At 50.8% G+C, this 18,364-nt stretch overlaps 1 protein-coding gene and 1 long non-coding RNA gene across 2 annotated transcripts in view; one reads left to right on the top strand and one right to left on the bottom strand.

Moving 5' to 3' along the window:
* The window catches only part of LOC145717325 (uncharacterized), a 19,500-nt gene extending 13,542 nt beyond the window's left edge, over positions 1-5,958 (bottom strand). The window contains exon 1 of the long non-coding RNA XR_014140460.1: positions 5,832-5,958. This is a non-coding gene — a long non-coding RNA (uncharacterized LOC145717325). The remainder of the gene's footprint in view (positions 1-5,831) is intronic.
* A 76-nt stretch (positions 5,959-6,034) lies between these two features.
* On the top strand, positions 6,035-8,381 carry FZD2 (frizzled class receptor 2). Its single transcript, XM_006735853.3, has one exon. It carries the CDS (start codon positions 6,560-6,562, stop codon positions 8,255-8,257), a length of 1,698 nt encoding a protein of 565 aa, XP_006735916.1. The 5' UTR covers positions 6,035-6,559; the 3' UTR covers positions 8,258-8,381.
* Positions 8,382-18,364: the final 9,983 nt, after the last annotated feature.

Genomic DNA, 18,364 nt, shown 5'->3' with positions numbered 1-18,364 from the left:
TGGCCAGGCTCGGGAGAGAGGAGGAAAAGGAAGATTCTTGCACAGCAGAGAAAGATACCTTGTGGGCTAGGGGAGGCGTAGCCAAGTAGATTCTCTAAAGGCTCAAACCTGTTTTCCCCATTGAGAGTATTTTTGCTTAGAGAATAAAACCTTTGAGATTCAAAGTATCTGAAATTAAGTTCTCTTCCTCAGTCCTTCCCTCCTGAACAGATACACACCACTGACGCTTTAGGATGGAGGGAACTCAGTGCTTCGGGAGGGAAAGAACACTGACCCAGGATTGAGGAAACGAAGAAAGGATGTGTAACTTTGCTAGGGGGGGATGATTCCTCTGGAAGGCAGGGGTTCTAATGGGAAAGAAGCAAGGAGACAGGGATGCATGCAATTACCTGAACTCTTTCCCTTGAAAATGAAAGGCCAGCGGCACCTGGGTGGCTCAGTCGTTAAGCGTCTGCCTTCAGCTCAGGTCATGATCCCAGAGTCCTGGGATCGAGCCCCGCATTGGGCTCCCCACTCCCCGGGAAGCCTGCTTCTCCCTCTCCCACTCCCCCTGCTTGTGTTCCCTCTCTCGCTGTGTCTCTCTCTGTCAAATAAGTAAATAAAATCTTTTAAAAAAAAAAAAAAAAGAAGAAGAAAGAAAATGAAAGGCCAGAGACATGAGGATTTTTGTGTACGAGTGGGGAGCCCTGGGCAAAGCCCCTTAGCCATGAGAAGTTCCCTGTGCTGTCTCTGAGCATGCCCATGGTGTGCTGGATATTGTAGACTAGGCTGTCTTTTCACTTATCTGCAAGCCTTTTGAGCAAGGACAGTTTCCATGATCCAAACATATGATTCTCACAGCTCCCTATATCTGGCCCAAAGGTAAAAATCAATAAATGCTTTTATGATCCCCTTCTACCAATGAGGGAGCTGAAGCTAAGGAAGGTAAGTTGACTTGCCTAAGGTCACTCGGCAGATGCGGGGTGGAGCCAAACCCACAGCCCCAACATTCTGAGCCCCAGACCAGGTTTCTTTCCTCTCTACAGGCTCTTTGCTCTGTTCTGTCAGGTTGAGATTTCTGCTCTAGCAGACCATCCCATGAAACGGGAGTGCAGAGCGTCATTACAGTGGGCATTCAACAATTATCCCAGATGCGAGGGTTTGTAACTTGAGAGGTGATTGACAGCAGTGCCTCAAGATTTGGAGAAGTGGTATTGGCACTGTGCACTGGGGACATCTGGGCTCCCATCCTACTGCAGAAGCCCAAGACCAACCAGAAATGTTCCTCAGGGCTGAACAGCATCTGCTCTCTGCAGCAGATGGCAGACTGTCACCCCCTAGACCCTAAATTTCCCGAAGCTGGAACCTAGGTCTCTATAGACTTTGTCTGCTTTGCAACTAGTAGGTGTTCAAAAATTTGTTGAATTAAAAACAAGAGCTATTGGGCTGCCTGGGTGGCTCAGTCGTTGGGCGTCTGCCTTCGGCTCAGGTCATGATCCCAGGGTCCTGGGATCGAGCCCCGAATCGGGCTCCCTGCTCTGCAGGAAGCCTGCTTCTCCCTTTCCCACTCCCCCCTGCTTGTGCTCCCTCTCTCTCGCTGTGTCTCTCTCTGTCAAATAAATAAATAAAATCTTAAAAAAAAAAAACCAAGAGCTATTATTTTTCAAGCTTTTAGCCTAGTATTAGGTCAAGTGAGTGCCATACTCTACCTCATTTAATTGTCACAACTGAAACAAGTTGTGTTCAACTGTTCATGTTCAACCGACTTGAGGCTCTCAGTGTCAGCAAGCCCATGACATTCACATGTTGGCTAGACTTTCTTCTGGCCCCACCGCTCCTTCTCCTTCTCCCTCCCCCTCCTCCTCAGCCCCTGGTCCTCAATGTTGGTATCTCCAAAGCTTTGGTCTTCCCACCCAATCCACCTTTTCTGGGTGATCTTAAGCACCCCCATAGCTACAACCATAGAATAAAGTTACCAGATCTGACTCTAGCCCAGAGCTCCCTCCTGGCCCCTGGGTTAGGATAGCCACCTGTTTTCTGGACACCTTCCGTTGGATGTACCATCAGCTTAGACCAGCTCACCTGTGCTCATTATGCACCCCGTTCCGCATTTCCTAGCTTCGTTAATGACATCAGGGCATCTTGGTCAGACACCTTGGTTGGCCTCCTCCCTTACTCTCTCTTCTCTCCAACTATACGGCCTCAGTTCAATGGATGCCCTCAACATCTCTTGCCCTGACTCTTGTAAGCTATTCCTAACTGGTATCTCTGACTCAGCCAAGTCATGCTGCCCACCACTGCCCAAATGCGCTATCTAAAGCTTAGGCATGGGGACGCCTGGGTGGCTCAGTTGGTTGAGCGTCTGCCTTCGGCTCAGGTCATGATCCCAGCATCCTGGGATCTAGTCCCGCATGGGGCTCCCTGCTCAGCGGGGAGCCTGCTCCCTCTCCCTCTGCTGCTCCCCCTGCTTGTGCTCTCTCTCTCTCTCACACAAATAAATAAAATCTTTTTAAAAAATAAAGCATAGGCATGACTATTTCCCTTCCCCACACTTCAGCGTGTCTCTACCGGCAAGAGTCCAGATTGGGTGCACAATTTCTAGGGTCCCTGCTTATTTAAAATCTCCTCTGCCATCAGTCTCCCACACAGGGCTCCAACAGGGCCAAATTTGTGTATACTTGTGCTTCCTGCCCATTCCATCCATTTGATCTCACCACACCCTTGCACGTGCCATTCCCTCTGTCTGGAATGCCTATCCCCACCTTGAGATGGTAGGTTCATATTTCTATACCTAACACCTAACACATGGTCTGCAAGGCCCTGTAGATCTGGGTTCTCTTTACCTCATTCTACTTCTCACTACAACTACACAGTCCTCCACTGCCCTCCCCAACTCAGTCCGATTCCCTCCTGTATTATGCTGCCAAAGCATAGACTTTCCCTCCATAGCACTGAATCCTGTGGCAATTTTGCATCCATTTAAGTGACATACGATGAATGTGTCTCCCTCTCCCACTAGAACGTAAACTCCACAGGAACAGGGGTTGGGTCTGGTGATCAATACCTAGTTGTTAAGTGCATAAAAGCACATAATTCTTACAAGACATCAGGGGCTGTGTGGTGTAGGGGACAGAATACAGCTTTAAGAGCCAAGCAGGCCTGGGTTTAAATCTCAGCTCTGACACTTTGTGACCTTGAGAAAGTTGTCAAATCTCATCTAAGGTCAGATTCTTCATCTTGAATGAATGAATGAATTTTATTTTATTTTCAATTGTAGTTTCTTCATCCATAAACACAATGCAATACCTACTGTGTGGGGATACACATAATATATGTGCAGTGCTCAGTAGGAGCTCAATAAATGGTAGTAGTTACCGTGTGTGTATCCAAGGATGTTTGCTGAGTAAGTATTTAATTCATGTAACTTCCTGTTTTGAAAGGTTCTTCATAATTATAAAATTTATTCCTGTTAATTCTGAAATTACTTTGGATGTGTAGTCTCATATTTTAAAAATCTGCTGGCTCATTCCCACTTTGCAGATGGTGAACCTAAGGTTCAAAGAAGTGAAATGACCATCCAAGTTAGGGATCAGGTCCAGGTCAGTGCTCAAGCTAATTAAAAAAAAAAAAAAAATCAGAATTAAGTGTGGTATCTATCAAATGATATCATCTAGTGTTTCAACTGAGAGAATCTGTTAATTTCCTTTAGTTACAGATCCCCTGCCGTTGAAAGGTGGGTTTGTGGCGTGGAAGGTGGGGTGGATAAACCTGAAATCTGAAGATGTAGGTTCTGGTCCTGTTCACACTCCAGATCCTCACACGAAAAGGCAAGAGTAATCATGACATATCGTGATTTCATTTCATTGCATTTCCTTCAGTAGAATGACTGTTCTTCCGGGATACCCTAAACTCCTGAAGGACAGGAATGCCGCCATTTCCTCTGCATTTGCCCCCGCAGCACTTTCACAGTGGTTCGAAATTAGGAGAAGCCTCAATAAAAGTGTGTTGAAGGAATGAGCGCTTTTCGGAGTGAATAAAAGAATGCCTATGATTTCTTTTCTCCCCATCCAGTTCCCCCTTTGTGTGCGTGGCTGGGGAAGAGATAACTGTCACTCAAAACTGGCCCCAGGGCAGGAAAACAGGTTTGTCGTGGAAGGAAATTGAAGATGCTGCATTTCTATTGCAGATCGACTCTCAATTTCCTATTAGACGGTGAGCTTCCTGAATGGAGAGTAGGAGCCTGTCTTACTCATTTTTGTTTTCCCTGCTCGGCTCAGAGGCTTGGTCCCACTCTAGAGAAGTGCAGGCATACACAGGGAGGGGGGAGATCTGAAGGAGGAGCACCTCAGGTGTGGTTTGGGCCCCCAGCGTACAACTCTCCCCTCCCCAGACTGCTCTATAACCAAGTGGATTTCAGGGTGAACTGGAAATGGAATGGAGAGCAAAAAGCGCATCCCCCTGATTTGAAGGAAAATATTCTTCCTAAAGTAGTGAAAAGGCAACTTCTCCAGGATACAATAAGGAACATTTTCATATTGTAAAGAACTTGAAAACCTGTTTATCATTCAATCCAGGAAAAAAAAAATTCGAATCCTGTCAAACCTGGATCTGTTGTATGTACCTACTTAGAATTTTTTTTTTCTTCTGCCTATTCCTTTCTTCTTTCTTTCTCTCAAATTTCTTTTGCTGTTGTTTCTGTTTGGTTTGTAAAGCAACACTTTTCTAGACTGGAGCAGGAAACAGCTCACCAGGCTGGGATGACTTGGTTTGTACTGAGAAGCAAAAGGGTTTTCAAAACTCAATTTTCTTTTTTCTTTTTAAGTACCCTCCCCCTTCCCTTGGAAGAGACGGTAGAAATAATTGATCCATCATCCAGTATCAGGCCCTGGAGATTTACATGCAAATCCCTCCTATCCTCACCGCCCGCCCCTCCCCCCAACCCCTTCCCAAATTTAAAATCCTAGGACGGGAAAATAAGAAGGCCCTTCCAAACTAGTAGGAACCCTTCAGGCCGCCACCACCCATCCCCAACCAGGTGAGAGATGGGGGGAGGGGTGGGTAATCCACCACAACCCCCCAGCCTCTCCCTCGCCACACACTCCACCCCTTTCTGGTGTGGAATCACTTAAGGTTTGGGTAAAGCTCCCCTCTCTCTCCCAGGAGACAGTATCTGGAAGCTTTTAGGGGGCGGAGGCAGAGGTGGGGAGAGAGGAGGAAAATGCCCCCAAACGGCCTAAGAGAGTCATCTCTTCACTCAAAACTGCCCGTCACCCCCCACCCCCCACCATTAACTTTCGATTAAGACCTCCTCGTTATGGCAACTAAACTTTACTTTGCATAATTAAGATTTGCCTCGGAAGAAGGGGGAGGGAGAAGCCGCAGCTCTGGGCCATTCTCCTTCACCTCTCCCCCTTCCACCCCCGCCCCAACCCTCCAGCTCTGGGCCTCTAAGTTCCTGAGTTTTCTCACTTTGAGGTGCCACCGAACACAAAGAACCATAATGGGCTCCTTTGTGCTCGCTACGGGGCAATTACGCCCCGGAGTCCAGGCCCCTTTAAGAGGCTCTTAAAGAGACAGGCTCTCATTTTTCAGAGGGTTATTTAAGGGTGTGTTTAAGGGGGAGGGGCGAGGCCAACTCCTAGGGGTCTACGTAACTGGGTGAGGTGAAACTTTTGTCTGGACTCCTTGAGAAGGAGCTGGAGAAAAGTCTTTGTGAGCCGCTCGTTTTTAAGTCTTTCTCTCTCTTAAACATTTTCTCAAACTTGAGGTTTTTCACTTGATTTGAAAAACTGGACTGGAATAGGTGGGGTTCTAGGAGCAGGGGCGGAGGCAAGGATTTAAAGAGTCCCTACCGGGGAGAGCGCCTTAGCCCCCCAGAAGAAGAGTGATCCAGGGCTGAGTGGCTTGGGTCTGCCGCAGTTCTGGGGAATGTGTGTCTCCGGATCTCGCAGCCACGACTCCGGAGAAATCCCGTGCTGGGCAAACAGCCCTTAATATAATAATAGCTTGTCTCTTTAAAAAGCAAAAGGCGGCGGGGAGAAGTTTTGTTGGCATCTGGTTTCTGATCTCATTATGTTGTGGTCGACCAATCCAGCCCTCGGGGCTGGTCCTGGGGTTTAAATCTGATTGGCCGAGAGCACATTTTGGGATGGTGCTTAGAGCTCGACGGGGCGGTTTCAAGGATCCCTTTTTTGGGGGGCTGAGAGGAGGGCGGGGCCGCCGGCGGGGGCCCCCTTGAAACCGACTAATTGGGATCGGAGAGGCCGAGGTGAGGGCTGGAGGAACGCACAAAGGAGTCGCTGGGCGGAGAAGGGAGGGGAGAGGCGAGAGGAGGAGGAAGAAGAGGAGAGAGGGCAAGCCGCGCGCGGTGTCTCGGGCGGCTCAGTCGGACCGCGGCGAGCTAGCCGGCAGGCGCGCCGCCCCCTCCCCCGCCCGGCCTCCCCAACTCTGCGGCCGCCAGCAAACTTTGCAAAGAGGCGCGGGAGGCGGCGGCGAGGCGGCGGCGGGGAAGGCGCGCGGTCTCGGGCCTGGGGGCGGGGGCGGGGGGCGCCCGGGAGCCGAGTAGGGGGCGGCGGCCAGCATGCGGCCCCGCAGCGCCCTGCCCCGCCTGCTGCTGCCGCTGCTGCTGCTGCCCGCCGCCGGGCCGGCCCAGTTCCACGGGGAGAAGGGCATCTCCATCCCAGACCACGGCTTCTGCCAGCCCATCTCCATCCCTCTGTGCACGGACATCGCCTACAACCAGACCATCATGCCCAACCTTCTGGGCCACACGAACCAGGAGGACGCGGGCCTGGAGGTGCACCAGTTCTACCCGTTGGTGAAGGTGCAGTGCTCCCCCGAGCTGCGCTTCTTCTTGTGCTCCATGTACGCACCCGTGTGCACCGTGCTGGAGCAGGCCATCCCGCCGTGCCGCTCCATCTGCGAGCGCGCGCGCCAGGGCTGCGAGGCGCTCATGAACAAGTTCGGCTTCCAGTGGCCCGAGCGCCTGCGCTGCGAGCACTTTCCGCGCCACGGCGCCGAGCAGATCTGCGTGGGCCAGAACCACTCTGAGGACGGCACGCCCGCGCTGCTCACCACCGCGCCTCCGCCGGGCCTGCAGCCGGGGGCCGGGGGCACCCCGGGCGGCCCGGGCGGCGGCGGCTCTCCCCCGCGCTACGCCACGCTGGAGCACCCGTTCCACTGCCCGCGCGTCCTCAAGGTGCCGTCCTATCTCAGCTACAAGTTCCTGGGCGAGCGCGACTGCGCGGCGCCCTGCGAGCCCGCGCGGCCCGACGGCTCCATGTTCTTCTCGCAGGAGGAGACGCGCTTTGCGCGCCTCTGGATCCTCACCTGGTCGGTGCTGTGCTGCGCCTCCACCTTCTTCACCGTCACGACGTACCTGGTAGACATGCAGCGCTTCCGCTACCCGGAGCGACCCATCATCTTTCTGTCCGGCTGCTACACTATGGTTTCGGTGGCCTACATCGCGGGCTTCGTGCTCCAGGAGCGCGTCGTGTGCAACGAACGCTTTTCCGAGGACGGCTACCGCACGGTAGTGCAGGGCACCAAGAAGGAGGGCTGCACCATCCTCTTTATGATGCTCTACTTCTTCAGCATGGCCAGTTCCATCTGGTGGGTCATCCTGTCGCTCACTTGGTTCCTGGCGGCGGGCATGAAGTGGGGCCACGAGGCCATCGAGGCCAACTCGCAGTACTTCCACCTGGCCGCGTGGGCCGTGCCGGCCGTCAAGACCATCACGATCCTGGCCATGGGCCAGATTGACGGCGACCTGCTGAGCGGCGTGTGCTTCGTGGGCCTCAACAGCCTGGACCCGCTGCGGGGCTTCGTGCTGGCGCCGCTCTTCGTGTACTTGTTCATAGGCACGTCCTTCCTCCTGGCCGGTTTCGTGTCCCTCTTTCGCATCCGTACCATCATGAAGCACGACGGCACCAAGACGGAGAAGCTGGAGCGGCTGATGGTGCGCATCGGCGTCTTCTCGGTGCTCTACACCGTGCCCGCGACCATCGTCATCGCCTGCTACTTCTACGAGCAGGCCTTTCGAGAGCACTGGGAGCGCTCGTGGGTGAGCCAGCACTGCAAGAGCCTGGCCATCCCGTGCCCCGCGCACTACACGCCGCGCATGTCGCCCGACTTCACCGTCTACATGATCAAATACCTCATGACGCTCATCGTGGGCATCACGTCGGGCTTCTGGATCTGGTCCGGCAAGACGTTGCACTCGTGGAGGAAGTTCTACACCCGTCTCACCAACAGCCGGCACGGCGAGACCACCGTGTGAGGGGCCGCCCCAGCGCCGCGGCCCCGGGGCGGTCCCCAGCACGGGGCTTGCCTCTGCGGGGGGTGGGGGGAGGCCTCCTACAGACTCCTTATTTTATTTTTTTAATAAAGAACAATCGAAACCATTTCTCTTTTAGGTTGCTTTTTAAAGAGAACTCTGTTCAACACCCCCATCAGGTTTGTAATTAAAACTGTAAATAGTCTTGTAAATTTAATTATATATTTTCTATTTAAACGAAAAACGGAGAAAAAAAAGGGGGGGGGCGGCAAGGGGCACCGGGTCTGAGGAATGAGAGGAGGAGGCGTTGAGGGGGGTCCTCTCCTTTCTCCAGTGCCCTTTTCAAACACCATCGCCTACTTTGGTTCGAAGTTTTTGGTGTTTTGGCAGGGCTGGGCTTCCTGGAAGAGGTGTTTGCTGTGAGGAGTTGGAAGTTGGTTACATTCAACTCCCAAAGCCAAATTTGTGAGCCTTCTCACTGACGCTGGGCCTGTGGAAGCTGTTGGGTATTTTTGAACAAGACTTGGATTCTTCTTGTTTTATTCCCTTTCTCTCCCCACATGTCCTGTCTACTTCACTCGATCTTTGGAGCACTCCCAAAAGAGAAGACGTAGGGGGGGACCTAACCCAGCGAGTGAGATGGGGTGCAGAATGGCCTACTCCCCACTGGCCTACTCTCCTACAGGCTGGAAGATCTTTATTCTCTTTGACTTTTCTTCTTTTCAGCTTGCTGCCCTAAGCGCTTGGAGTGAGCAGAAAGTGCTTTGTAGTGCTTTTTGAGTACCTTGAGTACCAATCCCGACTGTCTCCATTTTTAGGGGGAGCATTAGCTCGCAAATGTTGGGGTTTGGAGATGCCCGTGCGTCTCTCTCCTTCCCCCGTAGTTGGCTCCCTGCCGCTGCCCCCCCTCCGCGCCCCCCGCCAGTCCCCCCAACCTAATATCTTCTCTGGCATTCAGATTAGAAGTTTGTAGGTTGGTTCGTGTGTTATGTGTAGGTTTTTGTTGTTGGGGTTTCCTCCCCCCCCAAAACAGCAATAAAAATGGATTGGGTTGGAGGGAGGGGACCGATGGGCTGGTGGGATTTTTAGTTTTCCTTTGACAAAAGACTGGTTTCTTTCAAACTTGTCCAGAAAGAAAAGAAAAAAAAGTGGGTATCTTTGCTTTGGAAGAAGGCTCTGGGCAGGCTCTTTGTGACTGTGTGTGGGGGGGGTGGGGTTGGGTGTTTACATGACATTCTATATCACAAGATTGATAGAATGTTTATAACAGATGTTTCTTATCTTCCCCCTAAGCCCCCCAAAATAAAAGGCAAGACTTTTCTTAAAGTGTCTTTAACGCTGGTATGAGAATTGCAGTGTCCAATACACATCATTGCCCTCAACTATTCGGAATATTTTAGAATTTTAATTCCAAAGGATTGATTTGAAGATCGAGGGGTAGAGTGGAACCAGTGTGGCACAGAACTCGGTTTTTCACCGTCTCCTGTTTCTTGATAATAGTGCAAATTAAAAGCTAATAATCATAATAAAGTGCATTTAATTATCTTCTAGAGATCTAGCCCTTTAATTGTATTTAACAGGGTTGTAACATTTTATTAGTTTAACCAAACCACACCCCCTCTTTCCCTCTCCCCCGACCTACTTGGTTGGGGGTGGGGTGCAGAAGAGGTTCCCTGCCCCAGACCTTGCTTTTTTTTAGCTAAAAAATGGGGGAAATGGTGCCTTATCACCCTTTGTTGGCAGTCTTTGGGACAAGGGAGAAAGTAAATTAGAACCCCTACTTCGATGTGTTTGTGTGTGTTAGTTTATGTTGGGGGAGGGGACCTGGAAATGTTTGGTGGTAATTGAAGTCGTATGTGGGGCTTTGTTTGGAATTGTATGAAGCCTGGGGATTTCAGCAGAGCCCCCTTCCCAAAATGTATAACCTTCCCCCAAATGATTTGTGCGGGTGGTCAACATTATAAGTTAAAACTAGCTTTTTCTTAAATGATGATGTGTGTGAAGTCCCAATATGAGATAATATCAACAACTATCAAAGAAGCAGGCAGGGGAGTCACTCCCCTGTAGCTCCATTTGTTGCAAAATTCTAAAGGAACCCCACAAGGTCTGGAGGAAAGAGTTAAATTACAAACTGAGTGCCTCTCTGGGAAAGAATGGTGAAAGCCTGAGAAGGGCGGGGGTTCCAGTGGTGGAGATGGAGCCCGGTGGGAAGAGGAGAGCTAGCTGGTCTCTGTTGAAGATTTGGGGAAGACCCTCCCTGCACCCCTCCTGCCTCTAAGCCCCCAGGAGCCCGTCTTTGCCTGCTTTGGGTACATTTGTCAGTGGACCCTCACGCTGATAGCAGGAGCACATGGTAGACTAACAACAATGATCTTTCCATTCCTTCCCTGAGTGGGGGTGAGAGGGAGGGAATTTTGGTAAAGATTGTTCTTCCTTCTTAACCTCCCTCCCTGAAGGTCGCCTGCCAATGGAGGGGAAGAGGGCCCAAGAAAACGAAAAAAATAGGTTTTATGGTGGGGGGGGGGGGACAGGATAAATGATAATTGCCTCTTTTGGAAAGGACAGTTCTAGATGCCCTCCCCTTCCCCAATGGGGGGCCCAAGGGCTAATTACCTTATAGAAAGTAGTGGGGGATCTCCTGCCTACCTGTTCTCACTGCTTTAATGAACCAGCTCTCAGAGGAAGGGAAGTGTTAGCCCAAAGTGCAGGGAATTTAGGAAAGACCATGCCTGGAGCAGAGATCCAGAGGCAAACTACCTGAGCTCTGCCACACCTGGAGAGGGGTCTCCACTCCCTTGTTTGGAAAACCCAGTTAAACACCCAGGCTTGGAGGTCTGCTTTTGCAGATTTCTGGGTCACCCTATGGGTAGTCTTCCCTCTGGAAGAGTGAGGCTTTGGTGGAGGGTAGAGGGCCCAAAGGTAAGGTCTTTCACCTGAGGCCAGTCTCCAACACAGCTGCTTTCTACCTGTTCTCCCATCCTCCCCCCATACCCCAAAGGAGCATCTGGTTCTCTAGGTTCTAGGCTCCGGTCATTTTTTTCTCCAGACTCCTCCCTCCTCCCTTGATCAGACTTTGGCTTTTCCACCCCGCTCCCAACTCCCCTCCTGAAAATGGTTCCATTAGTTACAGACTCTTTGTCCTTTAAGAACCAGAAGAGGACACTCAAGTTTTCCACGACAAAATTCTTCTGAACGTCCCCAAAGAGTGAGGATCACCAGCATCTGGAGATGGTGACTTCTGTATTCTAAGGTGTTGGAGCCCTAGATCTGGACTGGATTCTGGAAGTGGAGAGATGGTGTTCCAGGGTGCCATGGGGCCCATGTCTGGGGAAGCCGAGCCCAGATTCTGCCACATCTGAGGCATCGTGCCTTTGATCATCTACCTGCTCACTGTAGCACAGTCCCTTCCTTCCCTAGACTCACCCTCCTTTCCTCAAGATGGATTTTAAACTGGGGCCACTGACCCATCTGAGAACCTGAAAAATCTTTGGAGCTTGTCCTAGGAGAAAATGGCCAGACTCTCCTGAACACACAATTTTGCGTGTAACTTTCAGGGGTTGATGAATTCTCTATCTGTGCCCACTGCCCCATCCCCAAGCTAGCTTTCCAATTCCTGGTTTAGACATTTCCTAGTCCTGATGAGTGGATATCTCCACCTCTCCAGTGGGCTTCCTCTACCTTCTTGGGGGGACTCCAGTGCTCCCCCAAGTGTCTAATCACTTCTGCTATGGAAAGGGGGTTCAGGAGGGAAAACCGTCAGATCTATAAAACCAGGAACACCCTCCAAACCAGATTATTCCCGCAACCCTGCCTCTCTGGAAGGCAACAAATTATCGAGTGCAGCAGAGTGGAATGAGTAATATTTTTGTAGTAGAGGGGAAAAAACAGGCAAAAGACAGACACACACACAGGCAGATCATGGGAGCGAGTGCAGGCTTGGGCACGAGATTGCACCAGCTCTGAGCCCTGTGGAAATCTCCTAACCTCTGAGTCCCTGTCCTCATCAGTAAAAAGGCAGCAGTACCTGCCCCGCAAGCTTGCGTGAGGATTAGATGGGAGGGTGCGGGTACAGAACCAGCACAGAAAACTTCAGTCAATTGTAGCCCTCTTCCCATTACTTAGGTTAATTCCTAAAAGCATCACCGCATCAAAGGAGGTACATTTCTTCGGGGCTTTTTACCCTATTTTGTCTTTTACCCTGATGAGATATCCACTCATCAGACAAAACAGAGTGATTTCCTGGGCTCCCGGAGTTTGCACCTGACTCTGGGTGCTAGCTCACAGTCTAGGGCTCTTGGGGCTGGTTGGGCCGTGTTTTTCTCTCAGTCTCTCCTCTGATTAGGACAGAAATGTCTTACCCGCCTGAGTGAGCAGGGCACACACGCGGGCGGGCTCTCTCTCCAGCCGGCTTTGAAGCCGGCTAATTAGGGCTAGGGCTGTCACAGCTGGCTTCCCCAGCGCCTCCCCCCAGCCCTCCCTCCGGCTCGGCCCCGGCCCCAGCCCCAGCCCCAGCCCCTGCCCCTGCCCCATGGCCTGAGAGCCCCTCCCGGGCTGCCTTGCCTTCCAGGGCAGGCAGCCTCTGCCCGCCTCGTGGCCCTTCCAAACCGTCTGGGCAGGGCTGGGGTTTGATGCCTGGAGAAAGGACAAGACGGGACTTGGGACGTGAAATAAGCCCAGAAAGTATTGACTGGGTTCAGAGAGGACTGCCTATGGCCCAGGACCCTCCTTATTCCTAATGAAGCCTGGAGAGGAGCCGGCCGGGCTGAGGGCTGAGCCCTTTGTTTGAGAGCCAAGCTTTCTGAAGGCTCCAGCCTCCCAACCTGGCCCTTATAATTAGCCCCAATCAGAGTGTTTATGTAGGGGCCTCCTGCGGAACTCAGAGCCCCGAGATTTCATTCCAAGCCTGGAGGAGGAGGGGCAGGAAAGGGATTTGTGTGGGGACAGGCAAAAAGGAGGATGGGGTAGGAAGCGTGGAGAAGGAAGCCTGGGGAGGAGGGGAGGGGAGGAGGCCCTGGAGCTGGGAGGACAACCACCCTCCCCATTTGGCCATGGCTGGGGTCAGGACCCCTCACAGGGTAGCTGGCGCCCTGGCATCCTGACCCTGGGCCGGGCCTACACGCCTTCTGGGCAGGCTCTGTGGGTGGGTGGGCTTGTGCCAATCGGAAATGGCTTGGATATAATTAACCCAGCTAATCACCAGCCTCAGCCCGCTGGGAGGGGAGGGCACAGCCCAGAGGCCCAGCTCCCCCAGGAAGCTCCGGTCTCCTGTTCTTCCTCTGACTGGGGCCGAGGGTGTGCCAGGCTCCGCAGCTGCTGAGGATGGTGGAGTCAGAGGGTGGGCAGGGAAGGGATGTAGGAAGGGAGGGTGCTTAATTCTCATCTCTGGCCTCACCCTCAAGGGGGAATGTGACAGGAGGGAGGGGGCCTGGAGTGGCCATGCTCTGGGGGTGGGGGAGGGAAGATTCCCAGCCACTGCTTCCAGGTGGCACTGGGTGTCTCCTGGACTCCTACCGCATTTCCCTCTGGGTCTAGGCCTCCCAGGGAACTCTCTGGGGTGGGGTGTGGCTTGAAGGAACTCTCTGGGTTGAATGTCTTTTGGTGAAAATCCTGCAAGGCCTCCAAAGAGTGTCCCAACTCCCTCCCTCCCTCAACACTAAGGCTTTCCAAGGTCTGGATCTAGCCCCTAGCTCTCCAGTCTCACTTCCCACTGTCCTTCCCTACACTCCCATGTACCATCCTCCAGGACACTGATGTTCTCATGAGCCGTGACTTTACGTGTACTGTTCCCGTGGCCCAAATGCCCTTCCCTTTCCTTAGCCTAGATATTAACTGTTATTGCCTCAGAATGTACCCGAGGTCAGGTGGCCCCTCTGCAGACAGCCGTACCCCTGGCCAATCCTGTCACCACACTGTGTTCTCAACAGTCACAGCACATCACATTATTGTTAGTCATTCCTGTCCTTTCATGACTATGACCTCCTTGAGGGAGAGCCTGTGTTTGGTCTTTCATCTCTGTATCCCTGAGCCTAGCGATATGCCTGGACATAGTAGGTGTCCAAGATCACAGGCTCTGGAGCCAGACTACTTGGGCTTGAATCTGGCTTAGGCCCTTGCTAGGTGTGGACCTTGGGCAGGTTAACCTCTCTGTACATTACCTGTAAATGGGAATAGTAATAATACTTACTTTTCAAGACTGGTTTGAGGATTAAACAATCTAATTCAAGTAAAATGTTTAAAGCAGTGACTGGTACATAGTAAGTGCTTAATAAATGCTAGTTAAGCTTATTCATTCATTGTGTTGGCTCAGTATTTAGCATTTAGTACATTTAGTGCTTTCCATGGGTCAGGAGCTTGCTAAGCTCTAGAGAAGCACAAATTCAGTCCCTGCCCACATGAAGACAACCATCTAGTTTAAGCAAATGATTGGATAAGTGGTACTTCTGTGGGACTTCTGAGTTTTTATGTTTTGTTAAATAAGCTCACTATGTAAGTGTTTGAGAATGTATCCATGTTCAAATATGGAATCATGATGTATCTATTTGGATAGTATAAAACAAGCAATGAAATTGGGCATAATCCCTTATAAACTTGACATATGTAATCTGTTGTTTGGAGTATGTGAGAAACCTTATCTAGGACAGAAGTTTCTGGAAGCCTCCTGCTCAATTTTCACTGCTAATGAGAATGTTAAAAAATTTTTTTTTCTACCAGACAGAATAATTACTCTTATATAAATACACACAATAAACACATCAAAATTATCATTTAACTCCTCAATTAATGAAAGAATCTGTAAGATGTTCAGGAGATTCCGAAGAACAGAAAGATATCTAGGTCCAAAAAAAAAAAAAAAAGATACCTAGGCCATCAAGAATGTTGACATAGATTTGCTTAATATACAACTGGGCAGTAGTCACTGGGTAACGTCAGCTGCGTCTTCACCAGACACGATCACATTTTATGGACAAAAATAATTTCCATTATTACCAGTTGCCTGAGTTGGAAAATAACTGAACGATAGTAAGACTCAGAGATAACCTGCCAGGAGACACAGTAATTTTTCCCCCCACAGAGTAATCTTTTTAACCATTTCCAAGTCTTTCACAATTTTCCTTGACAAGAAGTTCTGAACTCAGAACCCCCAAGATGACAAATGCCAGGTACCCCTTCCCATCAAACAGCTTTCGTGGTGGTAGGGGGCCCAGTTCCATCCAGAGCGAGCTAGAAATCTTCCAGCCAGCCCCCAGGTTGGCACTGCCTTTGTCCACCTAATCTTCCCCAGTCTTTTTTTTTTTTTATTTATTTATTTGAGAGAAAGAGCATGAGTGTGCTGGGAAAGGGCAGAGGGAGAAAGAGAAGCAGACTCCCCACTGAGCAGGGAGCCCAACGCGGGGCTTGATCCCAGACCCCAGAACCATGACCTGAGCTGAAAGCAGAGCCAAACTGACTGAGTCACCTAGGTGCCCCTAAAGTTATCATTCTAATAGCTCTTGGTCTTTAGGGCTTTTGTTTATTTTATTTATTTATTTTTTTTATTTTGAGAGAGAGAGAATGAGAGACAGAGAGCATGAGAGAGAGGAGGGTCAGAGGGGGAAGCAGACTCCTTGCTGAGCAGGAAGCCCGACGTGGGACTCGATCCTGGGACTCCAGGATCATGACCTGAGCCGAAGGCAGTTGCTTAACCAACTGAGCCACCCAGGCGCCCCAATCTTCCCCAGTCTTAACTCTGGCTTCTCTCCCTCACCTTCCTCTTTCCCACCCCACCCCTCTCATCCCCTCCAATTATGTAGCCGACCCATTCATCCTTTGTGGTAGCCGTAATTTATTGAGTACTTTCTATGGGCTAGACACTGTGCTAAGCACTATACATTCATAATAGCATTTAATGTTCTCAAGAGCCATGAAATGAGTGCTGTATTTACCTTAAATTATAGCATATTAAAGTCATTGGATTTCATAGAAGCAGCTGTTTAGAGGGCATCTAGCCAGTCTGAGAAGAGCAAAAACAGTCAGACTCTTAACCACAGTACCAGAAATAGCAAATGGGGTCATTTCTCATGCCAGCCATGATGAATTGGAAGTGGCTCCCCGGAGTACTGTGTTAAGATGGATTCTGAGGCATCTTCTCGGCTTAATGGAAGATAGTGCTGGAATCCACTAGTAATGTCTGTCATGGTCAGAGAATCAGAGAATGTAAAGGTAGGCAAGTATACCAGGTAAGTGTCAGGCTGGTTTTGTACTGCCTTGCCTCATCATCCTCTCCTGAACCTCTTTGTAACATTGCTGAAGGCAGCCTCTCCTTCTAAGGCCCGAGACTCAGTGTCTGGATCTTAATGCCAGTTTTCTAGGTCTGTGTTATTCAAAGTGTGATTCCATCTGCTTTCTGCCCTGTCTTCCCCGACCCCCCAGGGGTACCATCACCTGGGAGCTTGTTAGAAAAGCAGAATCTTGGATCTAACCTCATATCTACCGAATCAGAAGCTGCATTTGAACAAGATGCCCTGGGGATTTGTTTGCACATTCGAGAGTAAGGAGTACTGGTCCTGGGGACCTCTTTTCTCAACTGCACCTGCCCCCACCTCTGCAGCCAGAATCCTCTTCTTCCCGGAAGGTGCTGGCTCAGGTCCAGGTCTGAGTATTCCCGACAGACCCTAACACTTAACCCAACAGAACCAGGTGTGTTTATGGACTATTTCAATTGAGGCTTGAACACTTTTAGACATCCTCCCCCACCCTGGAAAAACCTTGAAGGATTCTCTGGCTTTTCCCACTAGGAGTGTGAGTGCCTCTGGGTCTGCTGGCCACACCTCTACAGCTCAGTACCCTGTCCTTTCTTGTTTTCTGAGACTCTGCAGAGTCTCCCTAGGGCCTCAAGAATCCAGCCCAAACTTTCCACCCTGGCTTTTGAGACCTTTACCCCTTCTCATAGGGGCCCAGGGGGTTGGGGTGGAGCCGAACAGCACAGAGATGTGGAAGATAAATAGCTGCTGAATCTGGGAGCGGTTGCTGCTTATTCTGCCATTGGTTCAACCAGTGTTGAACACTTTTCTCTGCCAGGCAAGGGGAAACAGCGATGAATAGAGCGTGTTCTCTGCTCTTGACGAAAGTGGACGTATAAGCAGATGATGGCCATATCATGTGATACAAAAGGCAGACACTGGGGTTGTTAGGAAAAAAACAAGGGCATTCTAGGCAAAGGGAACCCCATGGGCAAAGCCACGGGAGAACATGGCATAATCAGGGAACAGTGAGAAGGAGAGCGTGTCTGGAGCATAGGATGAGTGTGGAGGAGAGTGGCAGGGCTGATCTAAGTAAGGATTTGGGCTGAGCCCCAGCAAAATTTCAATCTCACGCTGGCTTGGCCCTGCAGCACACATCTGAGCCGCCCCTGCCTGCTCTCAACAGCAGATCTCATTTCTTTACTGACTTGAGCCAATCAGGACTGGGAGACATTTACACACACAGACACACACACACACACCAGAGGACATGCGAAAGCCAAACGTTAGTGGGTTTTGGATCTATGCCCTCTCTCTCTAATCAATGACTGGATTCCATCCCTACCAACACTCTCTTTTCATGCCAATAGGAGCAGAAATGGTCAGTGAATTTGAACTTCCTGGTAAAGAACTCTGGGGCAGGACTTTGGTTCTCCCCGACCGGAGACATGGCTACAGATGGAGGAAGCCTTGGCTCTACGTATGTACCAGATCGGACCATGTGACTGTGTGTGTGTGTTTGTAGATGGATATCTATGTGTGTGTATACATGCACGTCCTTAGGGAGTGGTGTGAATTGGTTGCCTTGAGGTCTCAGGAGATATAATCCCAATTCCTTGTCAGAGAAAGAGGGATAGATTGGTCTATTGACATCCCAGTAGGATTCAAATGGGAAACTTCCTTGTGGGTCAGAAAGTGAGATGGCGGGTGCCTGGGTGGCTCAGTTGGTTGGGCGACTGCCTTCGGCTCGGGTCATGATCCTGGAGTCCCGGGATCGAGTCCCGCATCGGGCTCCCTGCTCGGCAGGGAGTCTGCCTCTCCCTCTGACCCTCCCCCCTCTCATGCTCTCTGTCTCTCATTCTCTCTCTCTCAAATAAATAAATAAAATCTT

This window comes from Leptonychotes weddellii, chromosome 15 (genome assembly GCF_054177405.1).
Source record: "Leptonychotes weddellii isolate Sample4059 chromosome 15, ASM5417740v2, whole genome shotgun sequence".
In the NCBI taxonomy this organism is placed as follows: domain Eukaryota; kingdom Metazoa; phylum Chordata; class Mammalia; order Carnivora; family Phocidae; genus Leptonychotes; species Leptonychotes weddellii.
This window is presented reverse-complemented; position numbering and strand designations above follow the sequence as displayed.